This window comes from Cherax quadricarinatus, chromosome 24, assembly GCF_038502225.1.
Source record: "Cherax quadricarinatus isolate ZL_2023a chromosome 24, ASM3850222v1, whole genome shotgun sequence".
Lineage (NCBI taxonomy): Eukaryota > Metazoa > Arthropoda > Malacostraca > Decapoda > Parastacidae > Cherax > Cherax quadricarinatus.
In genome coordinates, this window is record NC_091315.1 from 18,114,131 (window position 1) to 18,133,969 (window position 19,839).

General features: G+C 37.7%; 1 protein-coding gene across 1 annotated transcript in view; it reads right to left on the reverse strand.

Moving 5' to 3' along the window:
• The window catches only part of LOC128690730 (putative sodium-dependent multivitamin transporter), a gene marked incomplete at its 5' end in the record, with an annotated part of 68,460 nt that extends 53,148 nt beyond the window's left edge, over positions 1 to 15,312 (reverse strand). The window contains 3 exon segments of the mRNA XM_070088224.1: positions 489 to 608; positions 6,721 to 6,934; positions 15,189 to 15,312. Coding sequence (XP_069944325.1) covers positions 489 to 608; positions 6,721 to 6,934; positions 15,189 to 15,312 — 458 coding nt within the window.
• Between the last annotated feature and the right edge of the window lie 4,527 nt (positions 15,313 to 19,839).

Sequence of the window (19,839 nt, forward strand, 5' to 3'; positions counted from 1 at the left end):
AAAAAGAATCCTAATTCTATGTTGGTATTATGATTTATTGTCTTGAACAGAAGAATGTAAGAGTTACACAAATTACTGTATAGATGCAATAATAGGGTAAACTGCTGTATATTATTTGTGTTATTAGTATACTAATGAGAAGTGTCAAAACCACAGGAGCCATACAACACCTAAGAAATGTCCTGAGGCAATCAGGTTTGAGCTAAGCAAAGGGAGGGAAGGTCTATTTCTTGAGATTAAAAGCCTTTCAGCATCAAGGGACCCTCCTCAACTTATGAACTAAGTTTTTATTTAGGTGTTATGTACTCTACATATCACAACTCTTTTTACAATTGCTTCAAAGGATCATTCTTTGCCAAAAAAAAAAAAGTCTATACATGTATAAAATAAATATGTATGCATGATTCTCTAAGTTACTAATCATTGTTCCAGTCAACACAATTAATTAACTTGTCTCCAACCTCCAAGATAATGTAATTATGACTTACTTAATAGTAAGAAGCCTCTGGACCTGAGCCTGGTTAACCCCATAGAGTGAGCAGTATGTGAAGCACCCACCGATACCCAAACTCCATATTGTGTGTCTTGTACGTGGGTCAGGTGACACACTGTAAGCACATCACAATGAAGATCAATAAACAAAGTGCACTTTATTGCTAAGCAAATTAAAAAAAAAAGCCTAAACATTTTGAATAGAAAAATAAATATACCTCCTCTATACTATATTAAGAATACAGTTAATTTGCCAAATGTCAAATTCACAACTTGTTAGGACCATACACACTTTGAAATCCAATATCACACCAAGAATAAAAATTTATACATAAAACAAAAGTTTATTTCTTTGCAAAGGTTACAATGTGTGTTTACATTTCATAATCTGATTGGTACAAAGAAAGCCACTATGGTATACAGTAGACTGCTATATTACACTGTTTTATTTGACATGTCTTGGTTACTGCGCTTCATAAAATTAACTTAACACGGTTTGGTTTGTGGGAGGGGAAAAAATTTGGAGCATCGCTCTAACAATACTCGTCCTTTGAAAGGTGTAGATAAAAACACCTTACCAGTAATTTGGAGGTCAAACCTGTCAAGATGGATGGCAGAAGAAATATTTATTGCCTGGTTTTGGCATCACTATTCCTGAAGTCAAGTTCTACCTGCATAGCAAGAACCTTGCATTCAAGGCTCTCTTCATTCTTGATAATTCCTGTACTCATCCACATGCTTTGCTGGATGTGACCCTACATGTAAAAGTTGTATTTTTACCTCCAAATACAACATCTTTAATACAACCATTGGATTGGGGAGTTATTAAGTCATTCAAGTGTAACTACACAAAAAAAGTTATGAAAAAAACTAGTTGCATCAATGGACCGACTCCAACCTGGCAGTACGAAGTTTCTGGAATAAATTTAGAATTGCAGATGCCATCAGCTATGCCAGAAGTGCATGGAATGAAGTGCCCCAATCAACATTAAATGCAGGCTGGGGAAAGTTATGGCCTTCTATAGTTAGTTCTTTCACTGGTTTTCCCTTGCCTGAGTCAAGTTCTGGAAATTGTTCAGCTGGCAAGGAGAGTACCAGGTGATAGTTTTGAAGATATGAATGAAGATGTGAATGAGCTCTTAGAAGATGATGATGATGAAGACAGGAGTCCAGAGAATATAGTGGCAGAGCTCAATGCACAGATACAAGGGAGCCACATAACAGAAGATGAAGAAGAACCTGAAGAAAAACAGTTAACATTGCAGTAGTTACGTTAGCAGTTCCATGTTGCTGCTAAACTAGCAGACTTTCACTGAAGAGGACCCTGACAAATCTAGAAGCAGTGCTTTGAAATGGGATCTACACCAGATGATGCCTTACCATCGCTGTATAATGTACTGCAGGGTAAAAGAGCCCTGAGATTCATTACAGAATTTATGCACACTCCAATACAACCACTGACTTTAGTACCAGAACCTCTACCATCCACCATTTGGCTTCTAGTTATCGGCCGTTATTTCGCTTATCAGCCGTATGGTACGTGTCGTACGTGTCAACCCGCTGCCGCAAGCCGCTCGTGCATCAGTCTGGCTTTGTCTCTGGGTGAGTGAGGAAGCTTCTGCTCATTCATCCAAACATTTTGCTATAATCCATTGTTTTTCATGTTTATTGATTAGTGCAACTGAGAAATAAGTAACCATAGCCCCATAGAAATTTCCTATTAAAGCTACTTTGGTAAAGAAAGTGAGAAACACAATGAAATTTAAGAAACAAGTTGTTAAAAAGTTTGAGAGTAGTTTTCGAGTGCTAGAATTGCCAGGATGTATGGGAAAAACAAATCAACAATCACTTCTATCCTGGCAAAGAAAGAACAAATCAAGGAAGCTGATGTGGCGAAAGGAGTAAATGTACTAACCAAACAAAGGCCAACGATAATGGAAGACATGGAGAAGTTGTTGGTTTTGTGGATCACCGAAAAACAATTGGTGGGAGACAGTGTTGCGGAATCGATGATTTGTGAGAAGGCAAGGCAGTTAGTTGCATGCGGATCTTGTAAAGAAAATGCCTGGAACAAGTGCTGCTGTTAGTGAATTTAGGGCCAGCAAAGGCTGGTTTGAGAGATTTAATAAACATAGTGGCATACACAGTGTGGTAAGGCATGGGGAGGTTGTAAGTTCTGACAAATGTGCAGCTGAAAAATTTTGTGTAGGAATTCAAGGGGTACATAAAGGCTGAAGGATTCCTCTCCCAACAAGTGTTCAATTGTGACAAAACATTGCCAAAGAGGACCTACATTACACAAGAGAAAAAAGCACTGCCAGGACACAAGCCTATGAAAGACAGGCTTACTCTTATGTTCTGTGGTAATTCTAGTCGGGATTTCAAAGTGAAGCCTTTACTGGTGTATCACTGAAAATCCCAGTGTGTTCAAGAAAAACAATGTCATCAAGAATAGTGTGTGTGTGATGTGGAAAGCTAATAATAAGGCATGGGTCACAAGGCACATTTTCGAAGAGTGGGTCTATGATGTGTTTGGCCCCAGTGTGAAAAAAGAAACTGCCTCTCAAGTGCCTCCTGGTACTGGACAATGCTCCTGCTCATCCTCCAGACTTGGACGACCAATTCTTTAGGGACTTCCGTTTTATAGCAGTGAAGTTCTTGCCTCCTAACATCACTCCTCTCATCCAGCCCATGGACCAGCAGGTCATTTCAAACTTCAAAAAACTTACACAAAAGCAGTGTTTCAAAGGTGCTTTGAAGTGACCTCGGACACTGACTTGACCCTAAGAGAGTTCTGGAGGAATCACTTCAATATCCTCCACTGCTTGGGAGGGAATGACTTCCAGGACTTTGAACTCTGCTTGGAGAAAATTGTGGCCAGATTGTGTCCAAGAGGGATTTTGAAGGGTTTGGGGCTGACTCTGAGGAACCTAGTTCTGTTGTGCAATCTACTGTGGCACTCGGGAAGTCCATGGAGTTGGATGTGAGTGGCAAGGCTGTGGAAGAGTTGGCGGAGGACCACGGGGAAGAGTTAACAACTGAATAGCTACAAGATCTTCAACTGGAACAGCAACACACTGCAACTGAGGAAATTGCTTCAGAGGAGGAGGAAGAGAAAGGGGAGAAGGTGCATTCTTCAGTGATTAGGGACGTGTGTGCAAAGTGGAATGAGTTGCAAAGTTTTGTTGGAAAGTATCACCCTGACCAAGCTGAAACAAGCCATATCTGCAACATGTTCAGTGACAAAACTTTGTCCCACTTCAGGGAGATAAAGAAACAGACCTCTGTGGACAGATTTTTTTGTGCGACAGGGGTCCAGTGACTCTCAAGCTGGTCCTAGTGGCATTAAAAGACGAAGAAGGGAAGTAACCCCATAGAGGGGCTTGTTACCTGAAGTCATTATGGAGGGGGATCCCTCTTCCAAACAATAACCTCCAACTTCCTCTCTCCTCCTCCCTATCTTCCGTTAGTCAAGAAGAGTCTTCAATAAAGGTATGTAATATTGCCCGTCTCCTACTTCAACAGCTCATTCTCTCTACTAGTCTCAGGTTGAAGATGCCTTCTTTACTCTCCATCAATGTCAATGTGCTCTCTTTGCATCTCTTCTACAAGAGCTCTGTAACCTCCTCTCTACCATTGCTTTTGACACCGCTCGCCTGAATTCACAAATTTATTTTTCTAAACTACAGAATAAGCTTCAACATCTCATCTCAGATAGCCCTTGGTCTAAATTCTCCCTTACTGTGTTACTAACCTGTCTTCTGTCTCGCTCTCTCAATATAAGCTTGAACCCCTTGTGCTGGTACTGCCCTGATCAGCTCTTATGATTCTTTTTGTCAGTCTCACTCTCGTAATCTTCTTGACTTGTCCACTTTTTATGGCGCCCTCCTTCCTGCTCTTGATAGTCTGTTTACTAAGAACCACCACCTTCTGCGCCATTACCAACTTCCCCTTTCTTCTCTTAAATCCAACACTAACATTTTCATGCTATCTTCTGACAAAGGTAATTTGGCAGTTATCCTTGATCGCGAGGATTACCTCCGTAAAGCTGTCGTCTTGCTCTCTGACTCACGTACCTACACTCCTCTTGTTTCCAACCCTCTTGATCTCAAGAGAACTTTCAACAAGAAACTAAGGACAATCTCCGACCTCTGTCCTCCTGACTTTGACCTTGTTCAACGTTTTTGTGTCATCTGCCCCTCTCTGCCTTATTTCTATGGCCTTCCCAAAACTCTGTCTCTTATTCTCTTGCTTCTTGGTTGGCCAAAACCCTCACTCCCTTTCTTGGTACCTTTTATCTTGCCTACCTCCGTCATTCTCAAGACTTCACTGAACAGGTTCGCTCTCTCCCGGCCTATAAGATGCTTAGTCTTGATGCTGAGTCCCTCATCACCAATGTCCCACTTGATGATGTCCTTGATTTTCTTAGAAGGCAGCCAATGAAGGGTTTCTTCGTCTCCCAATACCTACTGATATCTTTCTTATCTTATCCACCTGTGTGGACTAATTCCTTTTCTTTCCAAGGGAGATATTATTCTCAAACCTTCGGAGTCACTATGGGCTCCCCTCTTTCTTATATCCTTGCTAATCTTTACATGTAATACTTAGAGACTGTTCTTCTTCCTACACTCCACTATGTTGATGACATCTTTGCTCTGTGACCTCAAGACTAGTCCCTTCCAACCATTTCTTGATGCTCTTAATAATCTTGCCCCTTTTATTAAGTTTAAAGCTGAATGGGAGTCTAATTCCTTACTTCCTTTCCTTGATGATCATGTCCACTGCTCAGGTACAGGTTTTGCCTTTTCCATTTACCACAAGCCTATGCACAGTGGCATGTACATGCACTACTTTTCTTATCATGCTTCCTCTGTCAAGCAAAGTGTTATCTCCCTTTTCTCCATGCCCTCCGCATCTGTGATCGTCAGTTCCTTCAATCAGAAAGTTCCACTCTTCATAATTCAATTTCCCGTCTTGGCTACCCTTCCCATTTCGTAGACTCTGCCTTCTCCCGTGCTAAACATAATTTCTTGTCTCCCAAACTCTCTACTCCTGGGAACTCTTCTATCCTCTGCCTTCCCTACATTTCCAATCTTTCTAATCTCAACAACTCTCTCCGTTCCTTAGACATCAAACTTACTTTCCGCCAGACTAACAGTCCTCGCACTAATCTCGTTCATACCTCTCCTCCCTCTACAGATGCTCCTGGTGTCTACTCTATTTCTTGATCCTCCTGTCCTCTTCAATACTTTAGAGAAACTGGCCGATCTCTTTCTGACAGACTCAGGGAGCACAAAAGTAGTGTTAGGCTTGCCGACACTAACAATGCTCTTTTCTATCACGTCAGACATCATAGCCATCCTATTGACTGGCCTTCTGCTAAAACTGTCTTCCCTACTTCCAACTTCAACAGTTGCCATCTGGTTGAATCCTCCCTAATACACAACTTTCCTTGTATGAATCTTAGTCCTGGCTTCATCTCTGTAGGTGCCTTCTTTTCCCACTACATTGTAAAATGCTCCAAACTTCAGAACACCTGTGACTTAACCTGATTCATCCTTTTTCTTCTTCTCCCTCTTCTCCTTTCCTTTTTCTCCTTTGGGTTGTCTTTCTTTGGCCTTGTGTATTTGTTCCTTCTTTATTTATTCTACATTGGTTTTCTGTAAAATATATTTGGACACTACTGGTAAAAGAAACAAACTTTAAAAAGAGAGTATCAAGCTTTGCTTGGTATTTATTTCTACAGAAAAAGTCCTCAATACAGAAAGCAAGCTTGGAGACTATTTTTACAAATTTTCTTATAAATTACAGTACAATACAACTATATACAGCCTCTCCTCACTTAACGACAGAGTTCATTCCTAAGACCACATCGGTAAACAAATTCATTGCTAAGTGAGGCGCAAACTATAATGGTAGTGGGTTTGTGTTAACCATCTCTGATATTGTTTTTATGTCACCTTTGCACCATTTATAACATTTCTGGTATATTTTTAAATATTTACACAGTAGTGTACTGTACATTGTAGTAAACAGAATAGAGGAAATCAGCTCTATTATACATTATTGAGGTATGCATACTGGTCAGAGAGCCCATCGCAAGTTCGAATTGTTGGTAAACGAGTGCGTTGCTAAGTGAGGAGAGGCTGTATTGCATATTGCAGGTGTATAGTACTATATAATAAATGTGTGATGTAACTCATGATTTATCTTATAATCAAAACTCACTTGAAAAATTCCAGTCTGTTGCCTTCACCAGCAATCTTGAAAATATCTCTAACACCAAAGTCTCTCACACCCTGTGTGATCACTGCAAATACTGCAGCGAACATGAGCAATGATTGGAAGACATCAGTTATTAGGACAGCCTTCATTCCTCCAAGAGTGGAGTAGAAAGTACACACCACCCCAATGCTGATGATTGACCAGTTGATAGAAATTCCTGTAGATAAGAAATATACATAGAAATATATAGGTATAGGGTGTGTAAAGGTAGAAAGCTGACAGTGAACATAGATAAGAGTAAGGTGATGAGGGTATCAAATGATTTAGATAAAGAAAAATTGGATATCACACTGGAGGGAGGGAGTATGGAAGAAGTGAATGTTTTCAGATATTTGGGAGTTGACTTGTCAGTGGATGGGTTTATGAAGGATGAGGTTAACTATAGAATTGATGAAGCAAAAAAGGTGAGTGATGCATTGAGGTATCTGTGGAGACAAAAACATTATCTATGGAGGCAAAGAAGGAAATGTATGAGAGTATAGTGGTACCAACACTCTTAGTAGGTAGGTTTGTAAATGCTGCAGCGAGGAGGCGGCTGGAGGCAGTGGATATGTCCTGTCTAAGGGCAATGTGTGGTGTAAATATCATGCAGAGAATTCATACTGTGGAAATTAGGAGGTGTGGAGTTACTAAAAGTATTAGTCAGAGGGCTGAAAAGGGGTTGTTGAGGTGGTTTGATCATTTAGAGAGAATGGAACAAAGTAGAATGATTTGGAGAGTGTATAAATCTGTTGGGTAAGGAAGGCTGAGTAGGGGTTGTCCTTGAAAAGGTTGGAGGGAGGGAGTAAAGGAGGTTTTGTGGGCAAAGAGCTTGAACTTCCATCAAGCATGTACGAGTGTGTTAGAGAGGAGTGAATGGAGACTAATAGATTTTGGGACCTGATGAGGTGGTGGAATGTCAGCAAGGTAATATTTTGTGAAGGGAGTCAGGGAAACTGGTTAGCCGGACTTGAGTCCTGGAAATGGGAAATACAATGCCTGCACTTTAAAGGAGGGGTTTGGGATCTTCACAGTTTAGAGGGACGTCTAAGTTATTGTATGAGTGCCTCTGCAAAGACTGCGATTATGCATGAGTGATGGTGAAAGTATTGAATGATGATGAAAGTTTTTTTTATTTTATTTATTTAGAAATTTTAGCATACAAACAGAGGTACAAAAAATACAGGTAAGAGCAGCATGCCAAAGCCACTTATATGCATAGCATTACGGGCTGGCTTAAAATTAACTTAAGATTAACTAAGCAATGATGAAATCAGTGATAAGACATTATTGTAAACAGATAACTATAAAATACAAATGAGTATTACAAAGACAGGTCCTATGGTTGCATGCATTGCTGTTCATTCAGTAGAATGGAGTATTCTGTTAGGTAGTGTATTTAAAAAAATAACAAAGTTAGGTTTAACATTTGTGTGATATAATTGTGAGTAACATTTAGGATATACAATTTATAACAATTTAGGATATACAATTTATATGGTTCAGTTATTCAGTATTTATTTGGTTTTGAGTGAGTAAGTGAACTTTGAGAAGAGACTTGAATTTATAAAGAGGTTGTGTTTCTTTTATATTTACAGGTAATGAATTCCAGATTTTAGGGCCTTTTATGTGCATTGAGTTTTTGCATAGCGTGAGATGGACACGAGGAACATCAAAGAGTGATCTGTGCCTTGTATTATGGTCATGTGTTCTGTTGAGGTTGGCAAGGAGATGTTTGAGGGGAGGGTTAATATCAGAGTTAAGTGTTCTATGTATGTAAATAAATAAATAAATAACAAAAAGGGGACTGGGATACACAAATAACCCGCACATATACGACGACGTTTCGGTCCGACTTGGACCATTGACAAAGTCACAAAGTGTGTGTTTCTATGTATGTAATAAGTGCAATAATAAGTATGGATGTTTTGTATGGTGAGTAGGTTGAGTGTTTTGAATATTGGTGGAGTGTGCTGCCTGTAGCGAGAATTTATCATCATTCTAACTGCAGCCTTTTGTTGGGTAATTAGTGGTCTGAGATGGTTAGTTGTTGTTGAGCCCCATGCACAAATTCCATAGGTGAGATAGGGGTAAATAAGAGAGTGATAAAGGGCCAGGAGGGCTGACTGTGGAACATAGTACCGTATCTTCGATAGTATGCCTACAGTCTTGGAAATTTTCTTAGAAATTTGATGTATATGTGTATGAAATTTGAGTCTATTATCGAGGTGGATTCCTAAGAATTTTCCCTCTGTTAGCTTTGTGATAGGTGATCCGTTTATCGTTATGTTAAGAGGTACATCTGTAGCTCTGCTACCAAACTGAATGAAGTAGGTTTTGTCAATGTTTAGTGTAAGTTTGTTAGTCCTCATCCAGGTAGATATTTTCTGTAATTCGGTGTTTACAGTATTGGCTAGCGTGACTGGGCTCGGGTGAGAGAAGACGTATGTGGTGTCATCTGCAAAAAGTGTGGGTTTGAGTAATTGCGAAGCATTTGGTAGGTCATTTATGTATAGGAGAAAGAGAAGAGGGCCAAGGACACTTCCCTGTGGGACACCAACTGTAATTGGTTGTGCGGAAGAGCTTGCCCCCATTTGCGTACACATATTGGCTTCTGTTGCTGAGGTAAGACTTGAGGTAGTTGAGGGAGTGCCCTCTAATACCATAGTGTGACAATTTTACATGGAGCAAGTCATGGTCAACTGTATCAAAAGCTTTACGTAAGTCAATGAAGATCCCCAGTGGGACTTCTTTTTTCTCTATTGCAGTGTATATATGTTCTAGCATGTGTATAATAGCATCATTAGTATTTGTATTAGGCCTGAATCCAAATTGGCAGGGGTTGAGAATGTTATGGGAGATGAGGTAGGAGTGGATTCGTTTATGAATTAATTTTTCGAAGATTTTTGAGAGAGGGTGTAAATTGGATATTGGCCTATAGTTATTCAACTCTGTTTGGTCTCCTCCTTTATGGATCGGGGTGACCCTTGCTATTTTGAGAACTGTAGGGAAGGTGGAGGATTCAATGGATTTGTTAAAGAGTGTTGCAATGATTGGTGATAGTACTTGTGACGCTTTTTTGTATATAAAGGGTGGTAAGGTATTTAAATCTCCTGCCTTGTTTTTCAGTGCGTTGATAATAAGGGAGACTTCGTATGGGTTAGTCGGAGCTAGGAACAGTGTGTTCGGGTAGTTGCCAGTGAGGTAGTCATTTGGTGGGGTATCTGAGCTTGGGATATTATTGGCAAGGTTTTGACCTATAGTGGAGAAGAAATCATCGAGTCTGTTTGCTGTTTCTGTTGGTGGGAGTTGGGGTTCATCTGATTTTGCTAATTTTATTTCGCTATGTCGTGATATCTTTTTTGTTCCCAGAATTTCTGATAGGGTCTTCCAGGTCTTTTTTATATCACCTCGTAAGTTGGATAATCTGTTCTCATAATACAATTTTTTTGCCCTTCTTATAAGGGTGGTTAGGATTGACGAGTAACGTTTTGTTTGGTCTCTGGTTATGTGACCCATTCTGTACTGTTTTTCATATCAGTGTTTTGTATTTATGGATTTGAGAATGCTGGGTGTTAGCCAGGGACTGTTCAGTCTCTTAGCTGTCATCTGTTTAGTTTTTTTAGGGCAGTGCTTGTTATAAAGGTATTGGGTCTTTTTTAGAAAATTATTAAAACATTCGTCAATATCTGTATAGATTTCTAGCTCAGTGTGCCAGTCAATGTTTGTTACTGCTGTTGTGAAGTTATTAATGGCTGCCTCATTGTGAAGTCTGAAGGTGACTTTAGTAGTGTCTTGGGGTATTTTACCAAGAGTTGTTATGAGGAAAGTAGGGTAGTGGTCTGTGGTATTATCTGTAATTATGCCTGATTTTAAAGGGGATATGGTGTTGGTCCAGATGTGGTCAAGTAGGGAAACACTAGTCTCTGTAACTCTTGTAGGTTTTGTTACTGTTGGTAGCAACATGCAGTTACTCATTGTGTTTGTGAATTCAGTAACGTGTGGGTCCTGGTCTTGCAGGAGATTTATATTGAAGTCACCTGAGAGTAGTAAGTGATCTTTGTTCATGCGTGCATCAGTTATCATACTTCCTAGGTTTTGACTAAATTGGCTAATGTTTGATTGTGGAATTCTGTAGATGTTTATCACTGTGAGAGGTTTTTGTAGGTATTTGGATTTGAATTTAGCTATTATATATTCCCCATGTTCATCCCTTGTGCAAGTATTAGTGATACATTCTAGTTGGTCTGAGTAGTATATAGCTGTGCCACCCCCTTGTTGGTCTGGCCTACAGTTGTGTATGGCTGTGTAACCAGGAATGGCATAGACATCTGTAGTATCAGGCTTTAGCCAGGTTTCAGTTAGTGTAATAATGGACATATTGGCATGCAAGGAATTTAGTAATGCTAGGAGGTCATCATAATGCTTGCTTAAAGATCTGATATTGTAGTTAAAGATAGTTATGTTGTTGTTGGCTCTGAGAAGTGCCTTTGATTGTTCTGCTGTGTAGTAATTACAGTAACTGTTTGAATCATTTAAGTCATTAAATAAGAGGTTGGTATCAGGATCAATGCTTGTAATCATAAGATTTGTAGTGAATCTATAGTTAGAATTAAGTAAAAAATAAAGTAAATATTCTAAAGCTAAAAAAAATAGCACCTGAATTATTTAACAAATGTAAAAAATAATGAGCTAAGGTAGTTTTTTAAAGCTAAAATAAAGGAGACAATATAAAAGGGACTAAAATCATTTGTGGTGAACAAATAAAGTGATGATCAAATAATGGAGCTTGGGAATATGATAGTAGGTAGTACTTTAAAGGTAATTCTTTAAAGTTAGAATTATAATATAAAATTATAATATAAAAGGGACTAATATAAGTTGTGGTGAACAATAAAGTGGTAATCAAATAAATGAGCTTTGGAGTATAATGGCAAAATAGTGAACTTATTAACTTTAGCACCTGAGAATAGCACCTTGATTAGTTTAACAATTGTGAATATATGATCTAAGGTAGTTATATAGAGCTAAAATAAAGGACAAAAAATATATAAGGGACTACAATTGAGTAATGGTAAACAAGTTAAATGGACAGATAGTCACTATGAAATAATATTGGTTTAGGAGTAAGATCTGATTTGTAATATTAAATAAGTTGAGCAGTTTATTGCACAATAAAAAGTAAAAAAAAAAAAAAAAATGAGGTAGTTGGTACTAGCTAGCAAAAGATAGTATTGGTACTTGCAAAAAAGTAATTGGAATATACACTAATTGCACACACAATAAAAAGTGACTAAAAAAACAAGTAGTGGTAAACAAAATTAAATGGACAGGTAAGAACAATGAATAATGGTAATGTCTTGGTTATAATATGATAGTAAGATGGTAAGATGGTAGACAGGTACAAAGGATAATATAAAGGTTGGAGTTGAATATGCAAACTTGAAAATTTGGCAACAAAATGTTATGGGAAGTAAAAAATAATGTTTAATGTACAAAAGTAAAATTGACTGGTAGTAAATATGGTGTTTAATAAAATTTTAGTAAGTAATAATGATTACAAAAAAAGTGAAAAAGTAATGTTTATTTCATTCAATATTGCACTGGTAGTTATACTAGAGGCTATATGGCAGTACAAGGTAATTAAGAGTACTCTAAGATAGTAAATGTGGTATAAAACAGGTAAAGGTAATTAGACAAGTAGTGGTTATTAAATGTCAAAAATGTTAAGAGTAAATTGAAATTATAGTAAAAATGATAATTATTAATTTTAGTAGGTAATATCAATTGATAGTATTTAAAAAAAAATATGAGGTAGTAATATGGACAGAGAAAGTATCAATTCAGCTAATGTTTAAGCAAACAATAGTAAATAAGAAAATTACATAAGGTGACTTATGCTTACTAGTAAAATCACAAAAAGAGGTAGTTGATTATTTAAATACTAAGAGATTATACAATGAAATTTGAACAATAATGGAGCAAAACATACACTACGCTACGTAGGCTTTTAAGTTGGACATTGTTTAGTTATTCTCTGTAAGATTAATATCCCTGAGAAATCGTGATAGATCATTCTCGTTCGTGATTGTGTACAGTTGACCTACATTTGTTTTCCTAACAAGAATTTTCCCATCCCGTGTGAAGCATTGGTGTATTGTGTCGTTATTCTCCCGCTTAAGTTTTCTTACTCTATACAGGAGGTTCTGACGTTTTTTGGTAAGACACTCGTTTATGTGTACCTCTTTCTTTACTTTAATAGATGCAATAATTAAGTCTTTTTTCCTGTCATGTGAGTGGAATCTAAGCATAACACTTTTTCTACCATGGGATCAACACTTTTTCTACCATGGGATCCTAGTAACCTGGCTTCTTTTATTTCAGACTCAGATACAATAACACTTGTTTGGTCCTTTATGATCTGCAGAGTAATTTCTTTACTGTTTGTTTGGTTCATATCACTGGGAAAAAGTGGACTGTTAACTATTACTGCGTCCGATAGGTTATCTTGTTCAGTTTTATCTTCTTGGAGAGCAAAGTAGTCACTGAACTGGTTATCTAAGTTGTTCTTCCATTCTTTTACTGCTTCTTCAACCTTTGTATTAAGAGATATTATTTGTTGGGTATGGCTATCTATGACTGTCTGAATGGTCTTGTCACAGTTTGTCATTCCTGGTGTTGATAACTTTTGTTCAAGACTGAGGATTTTGTTCTCGAGTTGTGTTATCCTGGTGTCTTGTTTTGTTAGTGTCTCTCGAAGATTCATATTTTCAATAACTAAGTTGGAGATGCATGACTTAAGGGTATGTTAGGTAAAATTACATGAGTGCAACTAATGCGACATTTTATTGTGGCAATGTTTCGTTCTCCAGGAATTTTGTCAGGGGCTTGACAAAGCTCCTGGAGAGCAAAACATTCCTACAAATGTCGCATTAGTTGCACTTATGTCATTTTATCTAATGTTGGTAATTCTATCAACTGTATTACTTATTCAAAGCCTATCTTCTATCAATGACCAGTTTACCTTTTATTCATTATCTTCCCTTTCCTTACGAAAATTATGCAATAAATTCATGTCATCTGCATAAAAAAGATAGGATATTGAATTGAAAACCAATCATCATTTATTTATCCCCAAAAAATGCCTCCATGTCTCTTCAAACTGGAAAACAGGATAATGAGATTAATGACTTTTCCAGATCCATACCAAGATAGGAAATAAATATCACTAAGCCCAAGCCAAAACAGAAGTAAGTTTTGTTGAGATTCATACCAACAAAGCTAAATACCAAGGGATTACTTCAGGAGCAACTTACAGACTTGTGAAAAAATTAAAAGCTCACATGAAGAGGTAGAAATCATGATACAATACCATGATTATAAAACACAACTGGTCATAATAATGTCAATGATATATGTAAGTTAAATAATTAAGGGGTATTATACAAGGTAAACAATAGTAGCAAAATTAAAAACAATAGTACCACTGAGAAAAATGATGCCTATTACACTTTTTTTTTTTTTAAACAAGTTGGCCGTCTCCCACCAAAGCAAGCTGACCCAAAAAGAAAGAAATTCTCCCAAAAGAAAATACTTTCATCATCATTCAACACTTTCACCTCACTCACACACAATCACTGCTTTTGCAGAGGTGCTCAGAATACAACAGTTTAGAAGCATATATGTATAAAGATACATAACATATCCCTCCAAACTGCCAATATCCCAAACCCCTCCTTTAAAGTGCAGGCATTGTACTTCCCATTTCCAGGACTCAAGTCCAGCTATATAAAAATAACCGGTTTCCCTGAATCCCTTCACTAAATATTACCCTGCTCACACTCCAACAGCTTGTCAGGTCCCAAAAACCATTCGTCTCCATTCACTCCCAACATGCTCTCACATGCTTGCTGGAAGTCCAAGCCCCTTGCCCACAAAACCTCCTTTACCCCCTCCCTCCAACCATTTCGAGGACGACCCCTACCCCGCCTTCCTTCCCCTACAGATTTATATGCTCTCCATGTCATTCTACTTTGATCCATTCTCTCTAAACGACCAAACCACCTCAACAACCCCTCTTCAGCCCTCTGACTAATACTTTTATTAACTCCACACCTTCTCCTAATTTCCACACTCCAAATTTCCTGGACCATATTTACACCACACATTGCTCTTAGACAGGATATCTCCACTGCCTCCAACCGTCTCCTTGCTGCAGCATTTACAATCCAAGCTTCACACCCATATAAGAGTGTTGGTACCACTATACTTTCATACATTCCCTTCTTTGCCTCCATAGATAATGCACCTCAGCGCACCACTCACATTTTTTCCTTCATCAATTCTATGATTAACCTCATCCTATTACACTTGTATTACAGTTATACAGTAAAGGCAGACATATCAGTCAACTATATACAGTATACACTAACCTGTGACAGCTGATAAAGCAAGTGCTGGAGCATATAACACTATTCCCATATAGAGTGTCATCTGGAGAGAGAATGCTAAAGAAGCACACAGTCGACACAGCATCCCAAATCTTCTTTCCAAGTACTGCAGGATTGATAAGAGAAATTTAGTAATAAGCATTATATATATATATATATATATATATATATATATATTTCCTAGGTAGTAGGTTGGTAGACAGCAAGCGCCCAGGGAGGTACTACCGTCCTGCCAAGCGAGTGTAAAATGAAAGCCTGTAATTGTTTTACATGATGGTAGGAATGCTGGTGTCCTTTTTTTCTGTCTCATAAACATGCAAGATTTCAGGTACGTCTTGCTACTTCTACTTACACTTAGGTCACACTACACATACATGTACAAACATGTATATACACACACCCCTCTGGGTTTTCTGCTATTTTCTTTCTAGTTCTTGTTCTTGTTTATTTCCTCTTATCTCCATGGGGAAGTGGAACAGAATTCTTCCTCCGTAAGCCATGCGTGTTGTAAGAGGCAACTAAAATGCCAGGAGCAAGGGCCTAGTAACCCCTTCTCCTGTATATATTACTAAATTTAAAAGGAGAAACTTTCGTTTTTCCTTTTGGGCCACCCCGCCTTGGTGGGATATGGCCGGGGTGTTGAAAGAAGATATATATATACAGTGGACCCCCGGTTTACGATATTATTTCATTCCAGAAGTATGTTCAGGTGCCAGTACTGAACGAATTTGTTCCCATAAGGAATATTGTGAATTAGATTAGCCCATTTCAGACCCCCAAACATACACGTACAAATGCACTTACATAAATACACTTACATAATTGGTCTCATTGGGAACTGATCGTAAAGTGGGGGTCCACTGTATTTAATTAACATCAAAAATAAAATATAATTACATATTTCTATTTTTTGTATGTAATCACTTCAAATCCAAAGCTTTAAATGAAACAGTATTGCAATGGTATACTATACAGTAGAACCCTGCTTTACAGCATTTTGCCTTACGGCGTTCCGGTAATACAGCGGTGTCAAATTATGACCAAAATTTGCTGTACGGCAAGTGGTCCATCAAATATGGCGCGCCCCACCCGGTTTGTTTAGATTCTCCGTGACCACATATATTATGTCAGGAAACTTTCCAAAATTTCAAGTGTTTTATAGGTATTGCGTATTTTATATGTACTCTGATAATTATACTTGTGTACCTGTAGCTAAATATACTTACACACTGTGCTGGTGTGCAGGTACACATTAAAATCGCTAAATCTCTCTCTACTCATGACGCCACTAGTACGTAATAATCATCACTCTTGGGTGCATTAAATGTCTTAATTTACACTAATATAGACATTTTCATTAATCCATCTATGATATTTTCCTCAAAATTATATAAGAAACACATTACATAGCATATAAACATGATATTTACACTCACAGAATAAAAATGATGTAAATATGAGATTTGTTTACAAAGCAGCTGTGTAGGTAGTGTCAGAAGAATTACGTTTTCTCTAGTCAAGCACTGGGGGATACCTGTATAAAAATATTCCTTTCGTATGCCATCACTCTATATATAGCAATTCACGACTCTTGTGGGTTTAGCGCTTTTTTATTATGATGATAATATCATCATCTTCACTCTAAAAATGGTGCGTTGCATGAGAATGGGAGTGTTGCTGTTTGTTTATTCTTTACTAACTTGTACACAAAGTCAGAGTAATTGTATTGCGAGGTAATTATTATAATAAAAAAAATATTGTGAGGTAAAAGTTTTACAAACTATTACAAACATACGTGAATGAACTAAAAGCAGACACATATTAATACACATTTATTTTGCCTGACAAAGTGATCGCCCACTACCTGTTCAGTTTGTGTTCTTAAATTATCTGAACTCTGTATCTCGTTCTCTCTCTCATTTACTCTTTCGTTAACTATTTGGCTCTCATTGACGATGGCGTCTAAGCTTAGCTATGATAAAAAGACGAGCCGTAAGCCTCTAGCTTTAAGTGCCAAGTTAGAGGATGATGGCATGCCATTCTGATTTTATTCAATAAACACCCTGCCACTTACCTCTCACACATTAACTCTTTGACTGTCGCAAGCCCCGTTCTGAAACTCATTCTATGTCGCAAAATTTTTGGAAAAAAAAAAAAAAAAAAAAATAAAAAAAAAAAAAAAAAAAAAAAAAAAAAAAAAAAAAAAAAAAAAATGTATGAAAACTCGAAAACTCACGGAATTACACTCCCGCGAAGTTAGCAGTCTCGGCAACATATACGCATTGGCAATTTCGCCGACTTTGAGCCCTGTTTTTGGCCAATTCCATTGTTCCAATTGACCTAACTCATAGCTATTTCTTTAGAACTCCATTTTTTCTATCAACTGAGTATGCAAGAAACTGCTCATTTACCGATTTGAACTAAAGCAATATAGACGGCTTAATACACAAAGATATTCTTAAACACTATTCATCAGTTCTCACCAAAGTAATAAAGAAAGCCAAACAACTATACTACTCCAGTAGATTCACAGACACTAGAGGAGATATAAAAAAGACCTGGAGAACACTCTCAGATTCTAGGGACCCACAAACTGAAAAAAAACAAGAATATTGTCCTAACTAAACCTAATGAAACACCACTACATCCCACTGACACAGCTAACAAGATAAACGACTTCTTCTCAACCACAGGATCTAATCTCGCCAATAAAATCCCACATACTAATGCCCATGCCGGGGACTACCTAGATGGGATTTCCCAAATTCCTTCTATCTTGCACCAACTGAGCCCTCGGAAGTCACCGAGATTATAAAGTCACTTAAAAACAACTCAGGGAATCTGTCTAATGTCCCACCATTACTGTACAAGTGAGCGGCCCATATCCTTTCGCATGCTATTTCATTACTTTTTAACAAGTCACTAGAAACTAGCACCTTCCCGAAACTACTCAAGATGGCAAGGGTTACACCAATACATAAAGGTGGTGACCCTACAGACTTAAACAACTATAGGCCAATATCAAACTTACCATTGCTATTCAAAATCTTTGAGAAACTCGTGCACAGGAGACTATATTCATTTATAACAGCACAAAACATACTCAACCCCTGCCAATTTGGATTTAGGAAAAATAAAAGCACTAATGATGCAATCATAAAAATGCTAGATCTGCTTTACACAGCATTGGAAAATAAGGAATATCCACTAGGAATTTTTATTGACCTAAGAAAAGCTTTTGACACAGTAGACCATGACATCCTACTCCACAAACTTGACCATTACAGTATAAGAGGCCATGCACTTGCTTATTTCAAATCTTACCTTACTAATAGGTATCAGTATGTTACCATTAAAGACACAGCATCAACAACACGGCCACTTGATACTGGAGTTCCGCAGGTAAGTGTCCTTGGTCCCCTGCTCTTCCTCATATACATCAATGATCTTCCAAACGTATCCTAACACCTGAAACCCATTCTCTTTGCTGACGACATGACTTATGTCATCTCTCACCCTAATCTTGCCACCCTCAACACCATTGTTAACGAGGAGCTGATCAAAATATCGACTTGGATGACAGCCAATAAACTTACGCTTAACACTGACAAAACCTACTATATTATGTTTGGTAGCAGAGCAGGAGATGCACAAATTAACATTAAGATTGACAACACTCTAATTACCAGACATAATGAGGGCAAATTCCTAGGCCTATACCTTGACAACCTAAATTTCAGCACCCATATCCAACACAACCAAAAAAGTATCCAAAACAGTTGGGATCCTCTCCAAAATACGATACTACGTGCCGCAAAATGCCCTTCTCACACTATACCACTCATTTATCCATACCTCACCTATGCTATTTGTGCTTGGGGATCAACTGCAGCAACACACCTAAAGCCAATAATAAACCAACAAAAAGCTGCAGTAAGAATAATCACTAAATCCCATCCCTGGCAACACCCCCCCCCCACTCTTCATAGATCTAAACTTACTCCCTGTTCAGTACATCCACACTTACTACTGTGCAATCTACATCTACAGGACCTTAACCCTTTCAGGGTCCAAGGCCAAAATCTGAAGTCACGCACCAGTGTCCAAGAAATTTTGAAAAAAAAAAAAAAAAAATATTTTTTCTTACAGAATTAAAGAGCATATTTTTGTGAAGGTAATAAAACAAAAAAAATTAGAATCTGATCAATACTTACCGAGATACAGTGCCAAGAAGTTTATAGAAAATGATGTGGTGGCGGCAACATCGACGAATTCCACATACGCGTATTATATTATTTTGTTGTTTTAGTTGTTTTTTCTTTTCTTTTCCAATTTTTTTCTATTCCTACTAACATTTGGGGCCTGAGAGACCAATACTGCATATAATTGATATATATATACTCACTGTATTGAACACAATAACCGCACTAAAGTTATTATCATATTATTGTTTACCACTGTTGTTTATTACAATAAACATGCACAAATATTGTATAATACTAATGTTCTATCATATATTTACATATTTACAATCACTGGACATGGTTTTAGAACTGCTGGAGCTTGTGGAACTCCTTGAAACAAGGCACCATGCACAGAGGCACCTTACATTCCTCACACATAAACCGAGTGT